General features: G+C 45.8%; 1 protein-coding gene across 4 annotated transcripts in view; it reads left to right on the top strand.

Annotated features, from left to right (window-relative positions):
* Positions 1-23,206, top strand: part of JSRP1 (junctional sarcoplasmic reticulum protein 1) — an 835,213-nt gene that overhangs the window by 612,409 nt on the left and 199,598 nt on the right. For all 4 annotated transcript variants that reach the window (XM_069649526.1, XM_069649523.1, XM_069649524.1 and 1 more), the window contains one exon: positions 12,575-12,725. In XM_069649526.1, coding sequence (XP_069505627.1) covers positions 12,575-12,725 — 151 coding nt within the window. The remainder of the gene's footprint in view (positions 1-12,574; positions 12,726-23,206) is intronic.

Here is a 23,206-nt window from a genome sequence, read left to right as displayed (position 1 = left end):
CGTTATTCAGTTGCGCACATGGAAAATAATGTGCGCACAAAGAAAAATCATGTCCGCACTTAGAGAAAAATAATTAGAGGGAACATTGCTCATGACCCGGTGCTCATGTTATCCGTGCAGAGGATTGTAGAAGAATTTTACAAACGGCAAAGGGAGAAGAAAATTCCGATTAATCCCATTCCTAGAGAGTCATCCCCGATTCCAGGCACATCGGGTTGCTCTCCTTACAGGAGTAGACCGCAAAAACGGATGAGATCACCTGCTCGAAGACTGAGGAGCAGCACCCACAGTGCTTCACCTACAAGAGTCCCGTCACCACAGTCATCGCACAGACCACGATCTCCAGACGTAGATCCCACCATGGTACCGTCCACCATCTCGGTATCAGACTGGCAGGAGGATCCTTTTGGTGAATTTTCGGAACCAGAAGAAGGAGAAATTACTCAGGAGCCAGACGCACCCAGTGATTGGGATGACTACGTCGTCGAGAAGCCCAGGAGGAGAGACTCGCCGGGCAAGGCCTCACCACCGGATGATCTCGTCTCTTTCCACACCATAATAGGTAAAGCCGCAGAACTGTTTAAAATTCAGGTTTCTTCGGAGGAAAGGCAATCAGTGCTCTACGAGCACAGGGACAAACGAAGGAGGACAGTGACCACAATTCCCCTCCTCGATACCATCTGGGATTCCCGATCCAAGATCCTATCTACGCCCTTATCGACTCCGGCGTTGGTGTCCAGGCCAGAAAAGAAATATAAAGCTCCGGATTCGGCACCGCTTTGTTTAAGGGGTCATACGAAACCGGACTCAGTTATTACAGTGGCGGCCAGAAAGAAACTCGCCAACCCCTCCTCACCGTTGTCGGCCCCACCGGATAAGGACGGACGTAAATTGGAAGCCATGGGCAGGAAAGTATCATCTTCTGCATCACTTACAATCAGAGCGGGTAATGCACTGGCCATGACCGCAAGATTCGATCGCGAGCTTTCGCTCCGCATGTCTAACTTGGTGAAACAATTACCACCGGAGCTCCAGGAGGAGGCAAAATCCATAATCGCGGATGGTGAAGCAACATCGGATCACATGATCGACGCAGCAGTTGATGTGGCCGAATCAGGCTTCAGGCAGATGGCGCACGGCACAGTGCTCAGAAGGCAGGCCTGGATGAAGGCTACTAGACCTGAAGTTCAGGCGCAGATACTAGACATGCCATTTGACGGCCAAGATCTCTTTGGGAAAAAGATAGACGACCATTTGAAGGCAATCAAGACAGACACTGACACAGCCAGAGCCATCAGTTCTTTAAAGGACAAAAGTAAGGACCGTCGGTCTTTTCGTCCCTTTAGAGGTTCATCTTCCAAGTTCAGGGGATACAGTCGTTCCTCCTATGGTCAAAAAGCACAAGGCGGCACGTACCAAGCCAATAAATATCAGTCACCCAACAGATACGCCCATAGAGGCAGACGTGGCTCCGCCCAAGGGAAGTCGCAAGGCAAGCAGAACTGACGACCAATCTCCCCCCCCCTTCGCCACGCCCCGGTGGGGGGAAGGGTGAGCCAGTTTTTCCAGCGCTGGCGGTCAATTACATCGGACAAATGGGTGTTACAGGTGATCCGAAAGGGTCACACCTTGGAATTTCTGGACCAACCTCCTTCCCTGCCTCCAACTCCCCGCAGAGTGCATATGCTAAGACAGGTCATGTCCGAAGTGCAAAAACTGCTCCAGAAGGCAGCAGTAGAACCAGTACCCTATTCTCAGAGGGGAAAAGGTTTCTACTCCCGATTCTTCCTTGTCAGAAAGAAAAACGGTCAATGGAGGCCCATCTTGGACCTGAGGGCTCTCAAGTTCATCAAGCGCATAACTTTCAAGATGGTAGCTCTACAAGGGGTGCTACCTTGGTTAAACAAGCACGACTTCTTGGCCACTTTAGACTTGGAGGATGCATACTTCCACATTCCGATCCATCCAGCACACAGGCAGTTCCTCAGGTTCACAGTGGGAGGGCTCCACTTTCAGTTTCAAATGCTTCCGTTCGGTCTAAAATCGGCACCAAGAGTTTTCACGAAATGCCTGGCACCGGTAGCGGCAAGTCTCAGGAGAGCAGGAACGGACGTTTTTCCATACCTGGACGATTGGCTGATAAAGGCAAGTTCAGCTGCAAAGGCTCGTTCGGCAGTGTCGAGGACGGTCAACCTCCTAAAAGAGTTAGGTTTCTCCATCAACCAGACGAAGTCCTGCCTCGTTCCCAGCAAGGTAGCTCTCTTCCTGGGAGCCGAGCTAGACTCCAGCATTCCCAGAGTGAGACCATCCACAGAGAGAATAGCAGCGATTCTACGCTTAACTTCGAACTTCCTACAGAAAGAGACAACATCTGTACGCTCTTACAAATCCCTATTGGGCATGATGTCATCATGCATATTCCTCATACCGAACTGCAGGCTTCGCATGAGGCCGGTTCAGGAAGCTCTGGACCACCAATGGAAACAAGCTTTCAGATGCTGGGAAGACATTGTCCAGATTCCATCGACGTTGCACAAGGCCCTTCGATGGTGGAACGCTCCGAGGAATCTTCTACAGGGAATGCCGTTTCAAGCACCGACATCGACCCTCCTGCTGCGGACGGACGCTTCCTTATCAGGCTGGGGCGCTCATCTTGCGGACCTCCAAACCAAGGGATCTTGGTCGGCACAAGAGTCCCAGCTCCACATCAACGTGTTGGAGCTCAGGGCCGTAAGGTTGGCGCTGAAAGCCTTACTACCGGTTATAGCTGGTCAAGTTCTTACGGTCCAGACAGACAACACGACCTCCATGCACTATACAAACAAGCAGGGAGGCACGAGGTCTCAGATTCTGTCACAAGAAACCCAACAGCTATGGGCATGGGCCTTGCGCTACGGGATACAGATCAGGGCAGAGCACCTTCCAGGAGTAGACAATGTCCTAGCGGACAGATTAAGCAGAGAATACACAGCGTCACACGAGTGGGAGTTGGACGACAGAGAAACCCGACGGATATTTGCCTTATGGGGCCATCCGCAGATCGACCTTTTTGCCACCAGGAACAACAAAAAATGCAAGAGATTTGCGTCAAGATACCCCGAGCACCAATCGCTGGGAGACGCGTTCTCAGTGGATTGGTCGGGGAAGCTCCTCTACGCCTTCCCACCCATTCCCCTCATGTTGAGGGTACTTCGCAGGGTGAAAGAACAGGATTGTTCCTTGATTGTTATTGCACCCGATTGGGCACGGCAAGTCTGGTACCCGACGCTGAGACATCTATCCTGCAAAACCCCGATTCGTCTCAAATCACATCAATATCTACTGACACAACAGAACCGCAAGGTCCTCCACCACGACCCGAGGAGCCTGTCCCTCAAAGCATGGTTCCTGAGCAGCGTAAACTGATGCACCTAAAGTTACCATTAGAATGCTGGGATATCATCAGGGCCTCTAGAGCCCCGTCCACGCAACTCACCTACACCAGAAAATGGACCAGGTTTTCCAAATGGTGCGAGACCTCTGCGATCGATCCCCTCACGGCCTCGGTTGATCAAATTCTGCCTTACTTGTTGCACCTGGCTAAATCAGGGCTCTCACTGTCCTCTATCAAGGTCCATCTGTCAGCCATAGCGGCCTACACAGTAACCGCGGAGACGCAAGCCTTACTCTCCTTACCAGCGATCAAGATCTTCCTGAAAGGGCTGATGCGTACTTATCCGCCTACACCTACACCAGTTCCGGACTGGAGCCTCAACACCGTCTTAACAGCCCTCATGCAACCTCCCTTCGAGCCCATACATAGATGCGATATGAAATTCTTGTCCTGGAAGACATCCTTCCTGGTAGCCATCACATCGGCCAGAAGGATCAGTGAGTTGCAAGCTTTGTCTTCGGAACCTCCGTTTACCTTGTTCCAGAAGGACCGCGTCATCTTGAGGCCTCACCCTAAATTCCTCCCCAAGGTACTTTCGGAGATGTCGTTCACTGAGCGCATTGTTTTACCAACCTTCTTCCAGAATCACGCTTCGGAAGCGGAAAGGACATTACACTCTCTAGACGTTTCTAGGGTGTTGAAGTTTTACTTGCAAAGAACCAAGGAGTTCCGCTCCTCAAACCGGCTATTCATTTCCTTCTCTTGCCGTACCAAGGGCCAACATATATCCAAACAAAGCCTGGCACGCTGGGTATCGTCCTGCATCACCCACTGTCATCAGTTGAAAGGCGACCCTTTAACTAGACCGCCGTCTGCGCACTCCACCAGAGGAAGGGCGGCGTCAACAGCATTCCACGCAGGGGTGGCCTTGAAAGACATATGCAGAGCTGCCACGTGGAGCACTCTGCATACTTTCGCGAAACACTACTGCCTGACTGAAGATACCAACAAAGAAACTGCAGTTGGACAGGCAGTGCTCCGCCATCTCTTTGTATAAGGTAGGACCAGCCTCCTTTCCCTCCTTTCCCGAAGTATGTAACCGTTGTGTTGCTGCATGGTAAAGGTTTGATCAGAAATATGTTTTTCTGTAATTATGCATATCTGTTTATAATGGTGGCATGTTTTAACTGCTTGGTATTCTATTCAAGCATCAGAATCTATGAAAGATCCAATGCTGGAGAAGTCTTAGTTACTTACCTGTAACTGTATTTCTCCAGCATTGGTATCTTTCATAGATTCACATGCGCCCGCCCGCCTCCCCTGAGAGGCTGCTCCTATGCTCGGCATCCATCATACTGTAATCTCTACGGTTCAAAATCTGAAGATGGCTGCCGGGGGCGGAGCTTAAGCCCTGCCACCTCATTGGCTGGGGCCATAAAGGACCAAAGTGAGGTGGAGGGACTACACAATGAAGTGGCTCATAGGCTATAATGGGCTATGTACATGCACTGCTAGGTGGCAGTGTATATATATATATATATTTAAAAAAAATAAAATTATTATTATTTAATTTATCCCCGAGGATTCCCAGTCTGACGACGGGGAATATTCAAGCATCTGAATCTATGAAAGATACCAATGCTGGAGAAATACAGTTACAGATAAGTAACTAAGACATTCTTACAATTCTTGTTATTAAAGCATTAAGAAAAACCCCATCTGTCCATATCACAAAGGTTTGCCCTAGCGCACATAAAACTAACTATGGGCCTTGTCATCAGTATGGCAGTCCAAAGTAATGATCTGTCCTTTGTCAAAAGCTATCCTATTTTAACCCTATCACTAATTAAATACCAAAGTAAAAGAAAGGGATCCAGGAGACTGACTGCCTTGTCCTGTACAGGCATTTTCCACCCTTAATAGTCTATTTTCAAAGGGTTCTTGGTAACCATGTGAATCAAGTCTTTTAATTCTTATAGAGGATTTGTTCCCCCTTTTCTGCTTTCCCTTTATGCACTCAATAGAGTTCCTTGGTCTCTCACAATAGGGCTTTGATGCGTATCCCTTTTGGCTTCTTGCAGTGTCTCTAGATGGCTTTCTATCTTTCGATTATTCTTTAACCACTCTGTGGACTTAATTAACTGTCCTTCACCGACTTTAAAATATTCACAAACACTGGGATGAATATGACGAGTCCCCTTATTATTTTTCACTTTCTTTATGGTATTCATAACCACTACGATGAGTATGACGAGTCCCTGTATATTGCTCACTTTCTTTATGATATTCACAACCACTGGGCCGAGGAAGAGATTTCTCCTTATATTCTTCACTTTCTTTAAGGCATTCACAGCCACTGGGACTAGTATGATTAGGCCTTTGAGGCTCTTCCTGCCTTATTCCCCTGCTGGGTCTCCCGCCTCTCCCGATTTTCTCAATATTGACGGATTGGCGTCACCGGTTCTTCGTGTGGGGTCAGGCTGCCCCTTGTCTCTCCTGCTTGTCCAGCAGGCCTTCTCTCTCCTGGCACCAAGGTGCGGCTATGCAGAGCTTTTCCAGTTGTGGTCTCAGTGTTGTTTAAGGACCAGCCAGTCCACCTCTTCAGGGTCACACCAATGCCTCAATTCTCATTCTTGGACATAGAAAGTTTGGCTCATTGCCTCTCTGTGCTTATTCCACCTCTTGGTTGACAGTATCCTCTCGGTTTCTGGTGTCTCGCTCTCGCCAGCTTGGAACCTCTTGGGTTCCACCAACAACATACTTTGGTCCCTCTTTGGATTTTAAGGGGAAATACTGGTCTCACCCCAGCATAGGTCCATAGTCCTTTGCCTCTCTCTCTCTCCTGAGCATTGTTCCTCACTACTCAATCTTCTTTATTCACAGTATTGTTGGCTTATTTCTGGTATCCTCTTCTCCTTCTCAGTATGTTTGTTGGATGGTAAGTTGGTATGACATAACTTGTGGCAGATGTCTCTCCTGAAGCCTTGATGGTTTCATTGGTTTCATAAAGGGATTTAGGGAGTTGCTTGACAGAATGGGAGTCCTTGTCCCCAAGAGGGGAGTCTCTCCCTCTGAGGTCCCACTTACTGCCACCCCTAATAGGAATGTTGTGTTGCAGGCTCACCTCCCGAACCTCACAGAAAGGGCTTCCCTCTAGGGAGAAGTGACAATATCTTATGAATTGTCACACTAGTTTGGTGGGAAAGGAGGTTCTGCTCTAAGAGCACTTTTTAAATAAGGGGTTGAAATGGCATATTTTAGCATGGGATCCCTGGCCGGGTGCCTCCTTTCACCTTCCTCTATGTGCTTTGGAATCAAGCAGGCAGTGGAGATTGACATGTTGTTTTTATAGTACTTTGAGGGACATTCATCGGGGTGTGTGGTCTTCTCCACCACTAACCTTCTAAGAGCCATCTGACGTTCTTCCTTGGGGAATAAGGCCACTACATTCTCCCCCATTCCTGGAAAACTGGCCCAGTGTGCGATCCCCTCTAGGTATGTACTGATTTCTGATAAACCCATTGTGGTGAATACCAGTGCTGCGATCTCCACAAGAGACTTACCCAGGACAGCCGTATGGCGGCAGTGGCGCTGCCCGTTGGAGCGGGACGCCGGCAGCAGTGCCCCAGCTCATCACACGTGGAGGAACAGAGGGGTTTCAACTCCTCAGCATGCCTGTGCTGGAATACTAGAAGCTGGGGCGGCAGCGTGCTGCGCTCTTATAGATGTAAGTGGATGAGAGATGGCAGAAGGACACTGCAGGACCTCAGAGGATACGCCCTAGGTTGCTCCTTTGTCAGCACCAAAAGAAGCGCTGTATGATTCGAACACCATAGAGCCTAGGGAAGGACCCCGTTTCAATCCCCATAGAGGAACCTGGGGAAATCTAAGGGGTACTTAAATTAATAAAATAAAAACCTGAGACCCAAGGACAGGACAAATAATACTTAAAAGGAGCCGAGAATAAAATAAGACTAAATCAAAGCAAATAAAGTGAAACTACAATTTAACTAATAGAAGTTCAAGTGACCAATAGAAAGAGAGCCTGACCCAGAAGGACCAGAGTGGAAACATCCGGCCAGCTAATCCTATAAACAGGCTTTCCTCCAATCAGCAGACAACAGGATTAGGAGGAGTCTGGCTATAAAAGCAGAGCCAGCTCACTCTGAGCTTGTCTCAGATAGGGACAGGTGTCCTGTATTTCTTTCCAGAGCCGTGTGAAGGAAAGATGAGCTGTATCCTGGAGGAGAAGGTGCTGCCTGGTTGAAGGATCATGGACTACCGTGGATTTCTACCTGCTTGTAAGCTGCCTGAAGAGCCTGGAGGAAACAAATTGGCCCAGAAGGAAGGAGCATATCCCTGCAGCCCCACCTAAGTCTTAAATGTGGAAGAGTTTACCCGCCTGAGAGGCGGCTAAGGAAACACCTTGCTAAGATCCTGGTAGAGAGACCAGGACAGCAGTGGGACCCCTGAAGATGAGAGGGGATCCAATCGAGGTCACCGGAAGACATGAGAGGGAAAGAAGATAGACTCCCGAAGGAAAGAGTAGCCACGCCAAGTCCCCTGAAGAGTAGAGGGGCAAAGCAAAGAGAAAGAGAAAAGGGCCACAAAGTAAGAAGTGAGAATACCCCACGGCGAGGGTAAGAGACAGAAGCCAGACAGACTGACGAGAACCCTTGAAGGAGGACTGGGTTAAGGTCAGATAGAGAAAGAAGCAGAAAGGACTCCAACAGGAGTTTGGGCACAAAAGACCCCTGAAGCAGAAGAGGGGAAGAAGCTAAAGGCTGCAGAAGAAAGAAACAGAAACTTGGAACATATTAAGCAACCAAGAGAGATCGAGAGATTGTGAGCGGGATGAATCAACCAAAGGACTAATATAAAGAACCAAAGCGCAGGACCTAGCTGATCACTCGCCTACGAGGTCCTACACCTAGAATGCAACTACAGGTCCCAGTTTGAGTTTTCATATAAAAGCCTATAGCGCGGGGCTCTTGCGGTTAGGAGGTGCATGAGAGAATTTCGGCAGAGAAGCATAGTTGGGTAGAGAGAAATTGAATTATTGGGGCGGGGGCAACAGTAGAAATAAATCCACTCACAAATAAAATAAAACTGTCGATTTACAAAAGCGTTGACATTTGGAAGTGAACTTTGACTTAAAGAATTGAAAACATAGAGAAGGATTTTGCATGTAGGATGTGGCATTTTCCACCCTTATTGTCCCAGGGTCCAACCTGCTGTCCTGGCCACAGTTCAGCTGTGTTCAGACCAGGGCACAGTTTTTCTTTTTTGATGCATTTAGCATATTTTTAAACTTCAAATGTTATGTATGTTAGAAATCAAAATATGCTGCATATGCCTATGTGTAAAAAACATGATTACAAGCATGTACCTTTATCAAACAGGTTCTGGGGTGTGTCTTGAAAATAGTATTGGGATTGGGCAGGACCTCAAGTTGTCCCATGCCAGGTTTGAAGTATTCAACCACTCCTGGATTTCAGGCCCATGTCATATTGCTTTCTGGTACTTTTAGTCCAGTATAAACTATGTAAGAATGCAAAATGACATATGGTACGAATGCCAGGATTGGTAAGGGGTTGGGGGGAGTTGTGTGACCACGCACTGCACGGAATGGCAGCTTGATACAGAGCTCCTGCTCCTTTTACTTATATAATGTTGCAGAGGAGCCTGATCTCATCTATTTTAACCCTCCTTTATTTCTTACCTTGATGTGCAATCCCACAGAGAGTGTTGGAGCTTCCTACAGGCTCCAATCTACAACTTTGTCTGAAGCAAACAAAAGGCCCGACACAGCTTGTTGCGTAGGAGGAGCACTGCATTTCCTGTCAGCGACGTCTGGTCGAGTCAGACGTTTGGCGCAGCCCACCTTTCTGGAGGCTCAACTTTCTTTCTTAACACTGGTAGCATCATTCAAAGTGAATCGTTTTGATTTAATTTAGATTTTTAAGGTATTTTCAACACATTTTCGGAAACCTTCTCTCAGGAACATTATTTTGTTTTTATATTAATATGGTTTTGCTTTCTATCTCTCAGTGAGTGATAAATATTTTTCACACACTTGAAAGCTACCAAATAATAATTAAACTGCTTGTACCTTCTCCGGACTAGCCCAAGTTGGTCCTCCCTGTCCACAGCAATCACCCCCCCCCCACCTTTTCCCCTGGGACTTGCCGCCTTGGCCCTCCCAGCACTTGGCTGCCCCCACCCCTAGGCATAACCCACTCCTGCACTTCTCCCTTGCCCCCTCCACTTACCACCTTGTCATGCACTTGCACGGTAGGATTGTCACAAGGCCAATAGAACTGTTTTTTTTGTTCCACTTTTTTTGATTCCCATGTCCCCTCCCTGGCTCCCCATCTTGTCTTATGGTGCCTGGAAACACCTGTGTATAGGCGCCATACAAATGTCCAATAAATACAAAAAAGATTTATTTTTTCTCGCATGAGGTGCTGGTTTCATTATGACTTTTTGTAATTATTTTGTTTTTTTTTTTCAAACACTTTGAGGGTAACTAGCTGTGACATTTTAACCACTACATTAGTAGGACATTCCAAGGGGTTTTCAAAGTAATATAAATATCCACTTACTAACTTAATTCGCCTCTCAGCATGGCCACATTAAAAAGTCAAGCTAAATCCTCTGTTAATAAAGAGACATCAGCCCCCGGTGCTGCCACCTTAAAAAGGCCAAAAAGTGACTCTCCTCCTTCTGAACAAACAACATTAGAGTTAAATATGGAAACCATCTTGCTGGAAATAAGGGCACTCAAACCCTTTATGGAAGCCACTAATGTCAAACTCCAACAAATGGATGAACGCTGGGCAAACTTTGAAAATAGGATAGAAGGAGTTGAGCGAAGAATTTGTGTGGCCCAAGACATCGTCACTCGAGTTGCTCATGTGGAAAAATCAATTCATACACTTCAGAAACAAAATGGACATTTGGAAAATAGAAATCGTAGAAATAACCTCTCCGGTTTTTGTTTTTCCAGAGGCAGTGGAAGGAGATGATGTTGCCCTTTTCTCATGAAAACCATGCCTAATTTCCTTGGCTTACATTCGTCCATTACCCTTAATTTACAAGGGTAATTGTCCTACTCTGGCATAACGTCAGGGGGGTGGAGGGAGACCGCGGCACAGGGATCCTCTCTACATGGTTGAGGATAGCCTCCTGCTCCTCAATGGTCTTTCAGAGCTTCTGATGAGAGAATTCCTTTTGGACCTCAACCACCGTAAACTGCACAGATGAGGCTTCCAAATCGGCATCTGGTGTTGTGCAATTTGCAGGGCTTAAACTCAAGAGCCTTTTCTCCGGAGCATGGTTCCTGCAAACATTAAGGTACAAAAGGTAAATCGCCGAAGAAAAGAAAACAAATATTGCTAGTGCAAGACATGAATCATTGCAGGACTGGTGGAGCAAAAGCCATTGTTTCCTAATATAACACAGAATTTGATCCCTAATCCCCCTGATGAAAACATTGTTTCAATTTTGTCCCCTTTTGAAATAGTTCTCCAACTTTGGGCAAGCAGATAAGTAATTCAAATCAGTTCCTCCTGTGTCTCTCAGACTATATATTTATTTAATGCATTTTAGATCATAAAACCTTTCCCAAAATCTCACAAAATATCCATCTATAAAATCCATACACTTTAAGTACATATTAAACACATACTAATCACATAAACCTATATTCATCACATCCTAAAATTCCACTTAAAATCCATATCATATACAATACATATTGCACTACGTGCCCATAGTTGATTAATATTTTAGCAGCTCTCCAGTTCGGGGAGACCGTATAGAAAACCTTCCTCTGCCCATTGTTTCGTTCACTGCCTTTTGAGGCGTCGTTCACTGCCTTTAGAGGCAGACCAATCAGCTATGCATGAAGAGACATCGTCCTTGGAGTGTCTGCCTGTGTATGCTAATTGCAGAGTCTATAGGACTGCCCATAGGACCAGTCTCATGACATGACTTGGAGACTCAATGGAGGCTTCTCTTTGTTTTCTCCTGGAAAAGTTGAGCAATACAAAGTCTTCAAGACCACACCAGGAACTACCCGCCCCCTCCATCGCCCGCTCACTCAAGCCTAGACATAGGTGAGAGAGCAGCCAGCCTAGGGAGATATAATTGGGCTCTTGCTCAAGAATTGTGCTGTGCTTATCAGGCTCTGGCATTGCCCTATCATGTTAGATGTCTTCACTGTGCAGAGTGGAGGTGGTGGTGTTGGTGGCAGTATATTGGGAACAAGTACGGAGGAGTCACCTTGGCTCAAGGTAAAACCTAATACCCCCAAAAAGGGAGCACAGCTGCACATGATGGGCAGCTGATCTTCAGACTTGGAGGATAATTATCTGACCTGTTCGAAAAAACACTGCTCCAAGACGGAGAGCATTGAAGTCGGAGAGCACCCGTGACACATGCATGCAGCAGCACTGCAAGGACTTTTGCCATTAGAGAGAAACACACACTAGTCTTCCCCATGGCGATTGGCCCCATTAGCCGCCTGTGGGCCAGCCTCTGCCTCACTGCGTTTTGCGCCTTGCCTTGATTTTCTATGGTATAGGTTCTGCGTGCATGCTGCGTACTAAAGGGGTGATGAGCAATTGCATTTTAGAGTATGGGGTGTGTTGTGGATGTGGACAGCTGCCCGCCATGTTTGACTGCATTAACCTGAAACATTTACACATTTTTCTGTTTTCTCTTCTCTTTGCAAACCATTTGGGAGCACTTGGCTAATCACATTGTTCATTCTCAGGAGAGTTATGATGTAAAGGTCATAGAAAAATCAGGGAGCACTCTCCTTTGGGCCTACGAACATAGCTGTGCGGGTATGTTACCTTGTCTAAGCCCACCAGGATTTCCCACTCTTATCCATAGGACGACACTGGTGAGGGTCTTGCTACCACCACCAGCATCATCATACTGAGAACCCTATGCAACCTCTGGAAAGTGTTCCTCATTAGGTTTCTTAGTTTAGTAGGCCAGGAGATCAAGTGTAGGAAGTTGTTAGGCTCAGGGACGAGTAGTTTAGCAAGTCAGAAACTTCACTAGTGACAGACTTTAGGGGACATTTGTCACAACTGATTTGTCCATTCCGCAGGTCTTGCTTTTCATGTTGGTTGTTCCTCCTAACGCCTCAAAGTCAACTGAGCCAACCCTCTTTTAATCCTCTTCCAGGAAGAAGAGCGTGAGTCACAAAAGAAGTATGAACTGCAGATAACTGAAGACCTGGAAGAATTTGCAGTGACTCAGAGCGAAATGAGTGAGGCAGCACCTGAGGATGCTGTTGGCAAAGCAACCAAGAAAAGAAGCGCGGAATCTAAAGCAGGTACATATTGGGTCCACAGTCTTCTAAGGGCAGATCTGCTAAGCTTTGTTCCACCTCAGACACTGACCCCTGAAACTCAGCAAGGTCATGGGGGTTCCAGTGACACCTGCTACATTACCTGGGAATGTAACTGGTATCTCTCAATTTGTAAATATCCTTCTGTCATGAAGGACAGATTCTTGAAGGTGGCACCATGGTCTCTCTTCATTACATTTGAAAAGGCATTCAATGAGTACCATGGCCAGGTTGCCAGAAGGTGTGCGATGGCCCATTTCAATTTTTGGGACCTCTCTGCATATGTTAACCACAAACATGTATTGATCTGGTTTAGCTGAAGGTTTTCAAATGCAAAAGGGTAGTGGAAAAACTGTAAATATGTTTTTGCGACACAAGAATTTTCAGTTGGTTGTTGCCAATGGCTCAAGAAATACTACAAGTCTCCAAGAAGGTAGAACAGGTGTTTTTAAGATTTAAATGGGATTTTAAGAGAGCTGTCCCTCTCACTGCCTCGTCTAGAAAAGCACCTTCTCCCTAACCCACTCATCCCTAGCCCCCAGGTTAGTAGATAGTGATGACTGACCCCTACTGTCTAGGTTTACCTATAGGCAAACACTGTATCTGTCTAGCCTCCCTCCTTCACTTCCTATATTATCCACTTGTTAGTTTTCTATAAGAGTTGATGGATTGTGCCCTTCAGACACTCTGCCTAATTCGGTTACCTTCCTGTCACACCAACATACTCCTTTCCCAATCCTAATACCCCCTCTCCTCTCCCATCATTCTCTACTATTCTTTCCTTCAACTCACCCGTCAACTCATTTACTACTTACTACGTCTTCTATCCCTTCAATGTCTCTCACTCCTTCTATTCCTTGCCTCCACCCTTTGGTGTTACAACTCTCTCTGTCCCCGACACTTGTACACTGTCCTCCCCACTACTGCAACCACACCCCAACTTCTTCTCAGGCATGCCACTTTCACCCTCACATTCACTCCCTACAATCTCTCATCTAAGCACACTTGCCACTCTTTTATGCACACTCGCAACGCTTCATAACTTGCACTCATCCACGAATGCCTCATATGCTCTACAAATTGTCCCTGCACTCCACTCCACCATCCTTCCTCCTGCTGGTCTCTTGGTCTACCACTTCCTCCTCCTCTAACCTCGCCCAAACAACCCCACCTTACTGTTTCCTGGGGTTGCTGTTGACTCCCTCCCTATCATCTAGTTTGGTCTACTTTCCCTGACCAATCTGGCCCTGTCTTCCCCGCCCATAGGTGTAAATACAGAAAGGCATTCATATAGCCCCATAAACCCACCCACTTCTTCCATGCTGGCCTGCCGTGGAACAGCAATGGTGGTTAGTCCGGTTCAATGTTGCCGTTCTTGTTGGTGGGGTTGGACAGGGCCTTCCCTAAGGCAAGTCCTGGTTGGTGGTGTTTGCGATTATGTCCCTAGTGGCCAAGGGGGCCCACATCGGTCTCCGTCCCTGGCAGGCCTGAACTGGTGTGTTGGGAGCAGCTTTTTGAACGGCTTTGTAGCAGCTCCAGCTCACGGTCTGTTGTCTGCTTTTCTCCTATAGTTTCCTGCTGTACATGTATGACTCCGCTTAAGCTTCTAGGGCTTCTAGTTTTCTTTCCACTGCACTTTTTTCACTAGCAGCATGTGTGAATGCTGTGTTGTGGGGCACTGGTGATCTTTTCCCTTTCATGGACTCTTCTTCCATGTCTGCGATGGTTCTGAAGGGAGAAGAACAACTTTGGCCAACACTTGGAGTTTTTAAGCATGGTGTAGTGGTGCAAAAGGGACCTGCCCATAAACTAACTGGCACAATGCGAGGGGACAGCAATTGGGCGCTTGCCAGCAGCCACTTTCCCCCTCTGCGGTAGGGATAGGGCTGACATTGTATTTCTCCATGGTAGGTTTCCCACCACAGGCTGAGAGTGGCTCCTATTGCCTCTTGACTAGGTCAAGGTACTGAGCTTATCACATGGTGCAGTTTTGTATTTCTGGACCACATACTTGCTACACAATCAGTATATTCGAAGAAACGGGAAGATTGAATTCAGCATAACAAAGGTAAAGGAATTGGGTTGCTGGAGGCTACTTCGTGGTGAATAGATTATATATAATAAAACCTCATAAACCAATGGAAGGGTCGTTATTGCGGGATAACAACCTACCCCCAAGTTATGGCCGAGGTTATGGCCGATGTCTATAAGTCGGGAAATTGCCATTATCCCAAGCGATAATGACCCATCCCGAGGCCAATAAGGCGATTAGCACATAGTACTAGTTACAATAAAGGTTTTTGAGTTGTACTGGTGAGTAAAACATGCTTTAATAATTAGTAAAGTACACAAAACGTGTTATTAATTAAATGTGGTTTTGTGGTTTCATTTTACAATATTTATATCTGTTGTCTTTATAAGGTAAGCATTTTAATTTAAACTTCATTGAACTGGAGCAGTTTAATTATGTGGTGCTTTAGATGCACAGTTAAAGTGAAGGGTTTTTCTTTACAAAAGTGAAAGCACTGTTCCATGTTTTAGCTTTCACTCTTCTGTGTTAAATTCGGATGGAGCATCTTGTTGAAATAAATCGTGCAGGATAATTACATGGCTGTTTTTTGGATACAAATGCTTTCAGTCAAATACCACTGAATTGCAATGCAATCTCGGATAAGTGAACATCAGCGTAGTGCACAGTGGCGTTAATAGAACAATATTGCCCTCGCTCTTTGCAACTATATCCGCACGTCTGCCACCAAGCAAACACGATTGCTGCCTATTGAGGAATTTCTGCAGGAGGAATCATTCAAAATATAGCTCTTCAGAAGAGTTCAGCATCAAGGCACATGTGGGTATTGCAACCAGTCTCCAATAACTGGGATGTAAATACACTGCATGGAAGGGGAGTGTGATTGGCGATGTTCAAAAATTTCAAACATCCACTGGAATTTGATTTGTGGGTGGGAGGGTAGATGAAGAGAGGAGAAGCCACTGGGGGTCTCCACTTGATGTGGAGGGGTGCAAACCCTTAATTTCAAACTGAATACGTTTCTATGTTTTGAGATTAATATAACATACACGTATTATCAAGATGGCATAGAACCAACAAAGATCACCAGGCACCATATGGCTTTATCACGCAGCTATTGGGTGGCGATATCCAAATTGACATGACAAATGTATATTCCTGTGTCACTGGTGGAAATCTTTGGATAAATGTATGCCTTTCGTTAAAATTGTACCAAAGAAAAAAGATGATTTTGACCCTCATACTTCCTAACACAACAGTTCTAACTTAAAATGCTCAAATACGGCTCACAAGAAGAGTTGGTCAGTCCCAACTTCATTACAAAATCGTAAGAGCTTTGATTATATATATGTTGTCATGAAGAAGTAGTATTGAATTGATGACACCGAAACAATTGGTATTACCCAAATTGACCTTTTACAATTGACCTTTTGCACAATTGACCTAATTATAGTGGTCCTAATTGACCTTCTGCACAATTGACCTTTATATTATTTTAGTTATTTTATATATGTATTGGGTTGGTTTTGGATTATAAATAATATAAGGGGATTGGGTGGGTGGTTGCAGGGGGTTTTGGATTAGGTGGGAGGGTTGCGGGGGTTTCCCCCCGCATATATTTCCTAATTGACCTTCTAAATTAGGTCAATTCTCCCGATGTCAATTGTGAAAAGGTCATTTAGTATACAACCAAACGATTATGACCTGTATTAAACAATTTCAATATTTTGATTTCTATGAGTTCTATATAGTATAGAATGAAGCCAGTCAAAGTCAGTTATTTTTAGTCTTTTGTAAATGTGTTCTGAATTAATTATTGTAACATATTATTGTTCATACTTGTGTATTTGTTTTTTGTTATGTATTTGATATGTTAAGCAATATTAAAAATGACAACTTTCTGTTAATAACAACTTTCTGTTAACTTTCTGTTAATAACAAGATGATGTTGCATTCATTGTTTAAATGCTCCAATGTTTAAAGTATCTTGTTTGTTATACGCTGTTCAAATTATTTCATTCAAAAAGAAATGTTTTCAACAGGAGCAATTTTCCGTTTATCATGCATCTCCTGAGCTCCTACTTTTGGACAGGTCCCTTGCTAGCTAATAGCAGCTGGATCTAAAGCCTGATTGATATTTTGATAGAGGCAGCTGGCATTGATGTATGTTTGAAGTTGGGTGACTACGGCAATGTTAATGGTCTTGCCTAGAAAAGGGATCCTTATGGTGGGGCGGTAGTTGCTGAGGTCTTCAGGGTGCTTTGTTGGCTTGTTTTTTCTGTAGCAGGAAGATATGTTGGGGTTGGTGGGGAAGGAGCCTTGAGTGAGGGATGCATTGATTGCAATGTTGGAGTGGAGGGTTTCCATGGGAAGTGTCTTGAGGATGGAAGCTGACAACATGCAATCTTAATAGGATGTTGCTTTGAGGGATGCTACAGTGTTTGTCAGGTGTTTCCTGGATGAGAGTTTTTTAAAGGTAGTCCATGCTGTTGTTTTGCATGATCGGAAGGGGGTACTGTTGTCTACATTGGCGTTTGCAACATTGTTTTGGGAGACCTTGATGATCTTATTAAGGAAACAGTTATTGATGGTGATGGAGTTCTAGATGAAGTGTGGAATGAGAAGGTTGAGGAGAGGGATTAATACATGGTTTAACTGTATTGGACACTCACTTTTATTGTATGGTGTTTTGGTATTATGTTGCTTTTGCTGTGGTTATCCTTTGTCTGGACGAAGTCCTGTCTGTACCTATGGTCAGGTCTAGATGGGATTTTGGACTTGAGTCGGGTGTTCTCTTGTTTCCAGATGAATATTTTGCGATCTTGCATGTATGGTTTGGGTCTGATGATTCATTGTTTTTCTGATGCATGTTTGATAAAGTTTGACTTCAGGGTGTTGTTGATTCCTTCTTGTAGGGTTTTGCAAACTGTGTTGTAGGGTGCGGACAGGGTGGTGGCAAGAGTGGTCATCCATGAATGATTCTAAAGGGATGTTTATGAAGGATCTAGATGTCTGCTTGATAGTTTTGGGTTGGGTGAAGTTCATTAGGGTGTCTTTGCGGATGGAGAAGGCAAGGTGATATACCCAGTCGAGAGGTATGGGTGTGTTGTGTTAGAGGGATGGTTAAGCTCTGATGAAGTCCAGGATGTTCACTTTGATATGAGTTGTGGAGGTTGTGTGTTGCTTTGAGGTTCAGTGTGCCCAGTCACTGGGGTACTGCTTCCTTCATGGTTGTTGTGGCTGTGTTGCCTGGGAGGTAAAAGTCTCATAAGTAGATGTTGTTGGCATATGTGAGATGCATGGTGGTGACCAGTGTGGTGTAGTCATTGATGGAAGGATGCATTTGGCTTTGGTGATGGTATTTGTGAAAGAGAGGGGAAAATGGCAGGAGAGTGATTTGGAGGAGCTGGTGATGGCTACTTTCAGTTTGGTGCAAGGTCAGGATAACATAGGGATGTCAAATCCTCCACCGGTGCCGTGAAGCCTGTCTCTGTATTCAGGCTGTAAGCATTGGGGATTATGGCGTCTAGGATCTAAGTAAAGGTGGTTGCCAGCCAGGTGTCAGTGAAAAAGAGGGAAGCCAGGTTGTGCATGGTGGTTATGCCTGTGATGTCAACTGAGTGTGATGAGTAAACACTGCTGAGCATCACCTATTGGGTTATTGTAAGGAATACTGCCAGGGTGATGTGGATGATGTTACTCTGGTATGGTGCCCTGCTAACGTCATTGGTGTGTGTTGTTTGTTTTTTGTATTGTCTAGTGATGGAAAGGGCAGACTTTGGAGTGTGGAGGTGCAGGGGAATGAATGGTGAATGGCTTACCTGTGGTGTGTATAGAGTCCTTGCACTTTTCAGGTCATGACAGTACAAAGCGAGAATGTATTGCTGTTGTATTTGTCTGGCCTTTGCTTTGGACATCCTGGAAGCGTAGATGGGAGCAGAGAAGGAAAGAATAGCTGACAAACCCCGAGGTAATTGGACTGGCTTGTGGTAGAGAGGTCATGTGGCATTGATCCACTTGTACCAGCTAATCCACTGTTGGATGGGTCCAGCTATGTGTAGGAGGCTTCCATACTGAGAATGAATCACACATCAGAATAATGAAGAAATGGAGACCCACCCCCATCTCTGCTCACTATTGAGCATGTAATAGGTGCTTGGTACTTCAGAATAGCTTATGCTAGTTTAAAACAACTGACCTGGCCCTCCTTTTAATTTGGTTATTTATGAGAAATGTCTCAATGGGGGAGACTTCTTGTTTCATGTGTCAGTCCTTTGTACTAGTTGTAGGTGTGGTTTCACCTACTACAGGAGGGATGCTTGAAAAAGTCTTGTTAGCTTTGCTATCAACTCGGTTGCACTCACTCTGATGTGTGTATCGCCTATCCTGTCGACTGTGTCTGCCACATCCTGGGTGCTTTCTCTGAAGCGTGGGAGGCCTGGACATCACTCCTGTTTCTTCCTCACAGACTCTTCTCTATTGAAATGAAGGGCAGTGCTAGAGCTACTTACAGATTTGGACTCTTCGGGTCTCTGCTAAGTTGCATCCAGGTGGCTCACTCTGCTCCCGAACACCAGACATGTCTGGATAGCGAGAAAGCTGCTTCTCGTGTGCAGGCCGCCTCGGCCAGTGGGCTGATGCTGAGGGGAGAAGCGAAACTTGCTTTCCTGATCGGCACCATGCAACTATACCAGAGCACCCTTCCCTACCGTGCGCCCCCGGCTCTCCTCACTCCTCCCCTTTTCAAGTGTATAAATGCCTTAAAGTAAGATAGGGTAACGAGCAGGCTATGGCAGAGACAGAGGGTTGAGCAGAATTGGAAAGTGAAACTGAAGTGGGGCACATGTGGATGGGCTAGGCCAGCCTTGCATGGCCATTACGGTCTCACATGCTCAGACACATTCATCAAATGGATGGTCCCGAGCATCTGACACTTTCACTTGGATATATAGGGCTAAATATGGTATATGATAGCAGTACCTGGGCCTGTTTGCCTTCACCTCACATATGTTGAACATGCATGGTATATGCAGCTTTAGTTGCCATACAATGGCATTTCCTATAAGGTAGCAGCAGCCTGGCCAAGTAAGGTTGTATCTAGCGTATGAGAAATACATCTGGCAGGTGAAGCTTTGCCTGGGAGATAAGGTCAGCGTGCAGGCATCCTAGGCTGCATTTGGTAGATGATGGCAGCACCGAGGCATGTAAGGCTTTATTTCTATTGAGCAGATGATGAATAATCATAATATGTGCATATAGTGTCAGTACCTGCACATACAAGTGTTCAGTTGCTTAACAGCTAGGTTTGTGCTATATAAAACCAAGTACATTTATGAACACGCATTTGTTACAGGAGGACTGAGCATTTGAAGCTGTACCTTACTATGATGACTTTAGCATAAGATGGACATATATGGTTATATGAGACAGCACCTGGTGTGTCATGTCTGCACTTTGCAATATTAAAACGCCGCCGCAACCAGGTTAGTGGGGACGGGGGGTGCGGGGGGCGCGTGGGGGGAGAATTGGGATATAACAAAACAAATGTAATGCTAGGGGAGGTCAGTGGGGAGGATGGCTGCCAAGGGGGAGGATGGGTAGACCGCCTTCAGGTTTCGTGGAACGCGGGTTGAGATTACAGGTTTCGCCCCATGTTCCGCGGAACATGATTGTTGCGCCTTCCACCCCGGGTGCTAATATTAAATCTAGCATGTTAGACTATAACTGGTATATGAGGCTGCATTTGTTATGTTATATTATGTTGATTTATACTGTACACCGCTGCCATTTGCATGGTCTTCACATGCTTAAATGGCTCTGCAAGAAAAGTAGGTAGCGTTGGTTAGTGAGGGAGAAAGGCGTAGGATAGAGGATGTGCTCAACTGTTGATGCATGCAGAACGAGGAGAAAAGTGTGTGTGTGCGTGTATGTGTGTATGTGTATGTGTGCGTGCGTGTGTGTGTGTTTTTTGTTTTATTTCATTTCTAGGGGTGCTTTGTTATGTGCACCGGGCTTGTTGTGTCCGGAAGGGTGGCATCCACTGTCTCAGTTATTTGTTCTTTGTGGGTATTGGGTTGGTGGTATTATTAAAGAGGGGTGTGTGGTTTGCATGTTTTGGGTGGGTTATTTCACTAGCCCTCCGGGCATGTGTTGTACGGTGTGAGGGTGTGAAAAAGAGAAGGTGAGGAGGTTAGTTGGTTTTGGGTGATCTCTGGGTGGTAAGTAGTTTTATTGTTGGTTCTTCATTCTGTGTTGTCCTATGTTTGTTCTAGTCCAGGTGTATGGTTTGTACAGGCACGTCTATGTTTATTGTTATATTTTGGTTCTTCCCTGGCCTGACCATGGGCTTCATCACAACTTGGGCAGTATCCCGGGGCTAATTGCGCCAGGATACCATCCAATGCAATTTGCTTTACCCCCACAAATTGCGGGGTGGCAGTAAATCCCCATCCCCCATTGGGTCCACAGGACTCAATGGCTTTGGGGGGGCACTATTACCGCTGGCGGTAATTGTGCCGGTAGTAATAGTGTCAAAAATTGAAAGTGCAGATGTTTACCTCCAGCAAAAAGCTGGAGGTAAAACTGACACTTACCACCAAACTCGAGATTTGGTCAACCCTTAAATGCAGCGGTAATAGCGTTACTGCCACATTTAAGGGCTGAGTCCAGACTCGTGATGAGGCTGCATGTATGCATGCAAGCTATGTGGAGTGCCTGTGGAATGTTCATGAGTGGAATGTTTGTTTGTGAGAGCCTCTTGAGTGTTCCATGGTTGTCACTTGGTGAGTGGAGTGCCTGTGGGAGAGGGTGGCGGTGGATGTTTCCTATGTGTGAATAACCAGAGGGTGTTTCACAACCTAGTCCCCAGGGATCCTGCAGTCAGGTGGCCAGGGAAAGGCCATTGCTTTTGGATCCAGACCCTGGGGGTGGACCAGCAAGGGAGGATCACCTGGGTAGAGGGTCTTCTGGGAATGGAGGAGAAGCACCCAATGGTGAGACATGGAATCCCCCTTTTTCTACAACCCATCAAACCCCTATCCCGACATATTTTATGGGAAACTACAACTCCCATAATTCCTCCCAGCATTGTGTTTACAAAAGTACTGCACCAAGGAAGATGAGAAATGCGGCTAGAGAGATTACCTCCACTGACATGCATTGGCCCTGTCCCTGTAATGAGGCCAGGCAGAGTCAGACACGTAGCTCTAACAATCTACACCTGCCTGTGAAAATATAAGGTGGCGCGCACAGGCACACTTTGAGCGAGGCTGGCCATGAGAAGGAACAGCTCTTCAAAGGCTGATGCGGATCGGACGGTGGAAGCTGGAAGGCCAACGGGCTGATCTACAGTAGATAGAATCTAGAAAAGGCCCAGCAAGATTTCCATGCTTTCAGGAAGCGTGAGTGTTCGAAAAGCTGAACCGATTGAGCAGAGGAAAGAAACCTTCAGATTGCCGGGGAATGGCACCTGACCTTCCCGGGTGACAACCTTGAGCTGCAAGAAAAGATGAAGGACATTCTGTTAACATAGCCAGTGATTTATCAAGGGGAACACAAGTCTGGTTGTTGTTAAAGAGTAAATGACTGTAATTTTGCAGGTTGAAGGATGCACGTGTGCCGATAAATGCGAATGAGAAGAACCATTGTGAAAAGAGAAGGCTACAAAGTAGCAGAGTGGTCCTACTATGGGGAATCGCACATTCGAAAGTCTCTGTGAAATAATATGAATTGTGTTAGCTAATACAGTGGAGATCAAAGGAATGAAAGTTATACAAGGGCAGAATTAAAGATATGAACTGTGAATATGCTAAGAAGGCAAAGACTGAAATATGTGAACTGTGAATAGGCCAAGAAAGCAAAAGTAAAATATAAGACCAAGAGGCATTGGTGCTGTAAGGAATAAGAATTACAAGTACCAAGTGGCATTGGTATTATATGTGAAGACAGACTAAAGAGAAGGACAACCATAAGTACCAATGAGTATTTGTACTTCCAAATGAGTGTTGATTGTGAAATTAAGGATTGTTGAAAGAGAGGTCAAAATGGTCATGCAGAGGTCTGTGAACATTTCTTGCAGTTTCGAAAGTCTTCAACAGTGAGAAAACATACCTTAGAGGAAACATGGGGAAGGCAACCCCTTCTTCCCCCCGAAGGAAAGACAGGCTTGAGCCAAGCGTGTGTAGAACTGTGAGAAATTGTCTGATAAAGTGAAATAAGACAGACTCGAGCTCGGTGTAGGGAAGCCTGTGAAGATCTGTGAGAAATTGACAAACATGCGAACTGAGTATTCAGGGCAAGGCAGGCAAAGCCCAAAGAAAGTGATTGAACTATCGGAAATTGAAAGCCGTAAATTGAGCTGTTGATTTGTGCAAGTAAGCCAAAGTGTGCAAGACTGGGCGAATTGTGCCATCCACCTGTCTTTTGTTTTTCTTAAAAG

This window comes from Ambystoma mexicanum, chromosome 1p (assembly GCF_040938575.1).
Source record: "Ambystoma mexicanum isolate Mex_15411 chromosome 1p, UKY_AmexF1_1, whole genome shotgun sequence".
NCBI classification, from domain to species: domain Eukaryota; kingdom Metazoa; phylum Chordata; class Amphibia; order Caudata; family Ambystomatidae; genus Ambystoma; species Ambystoma mexicanum.
This window is presented reverse-complemented; position numbering and strand designations above follow the sequence as displayed.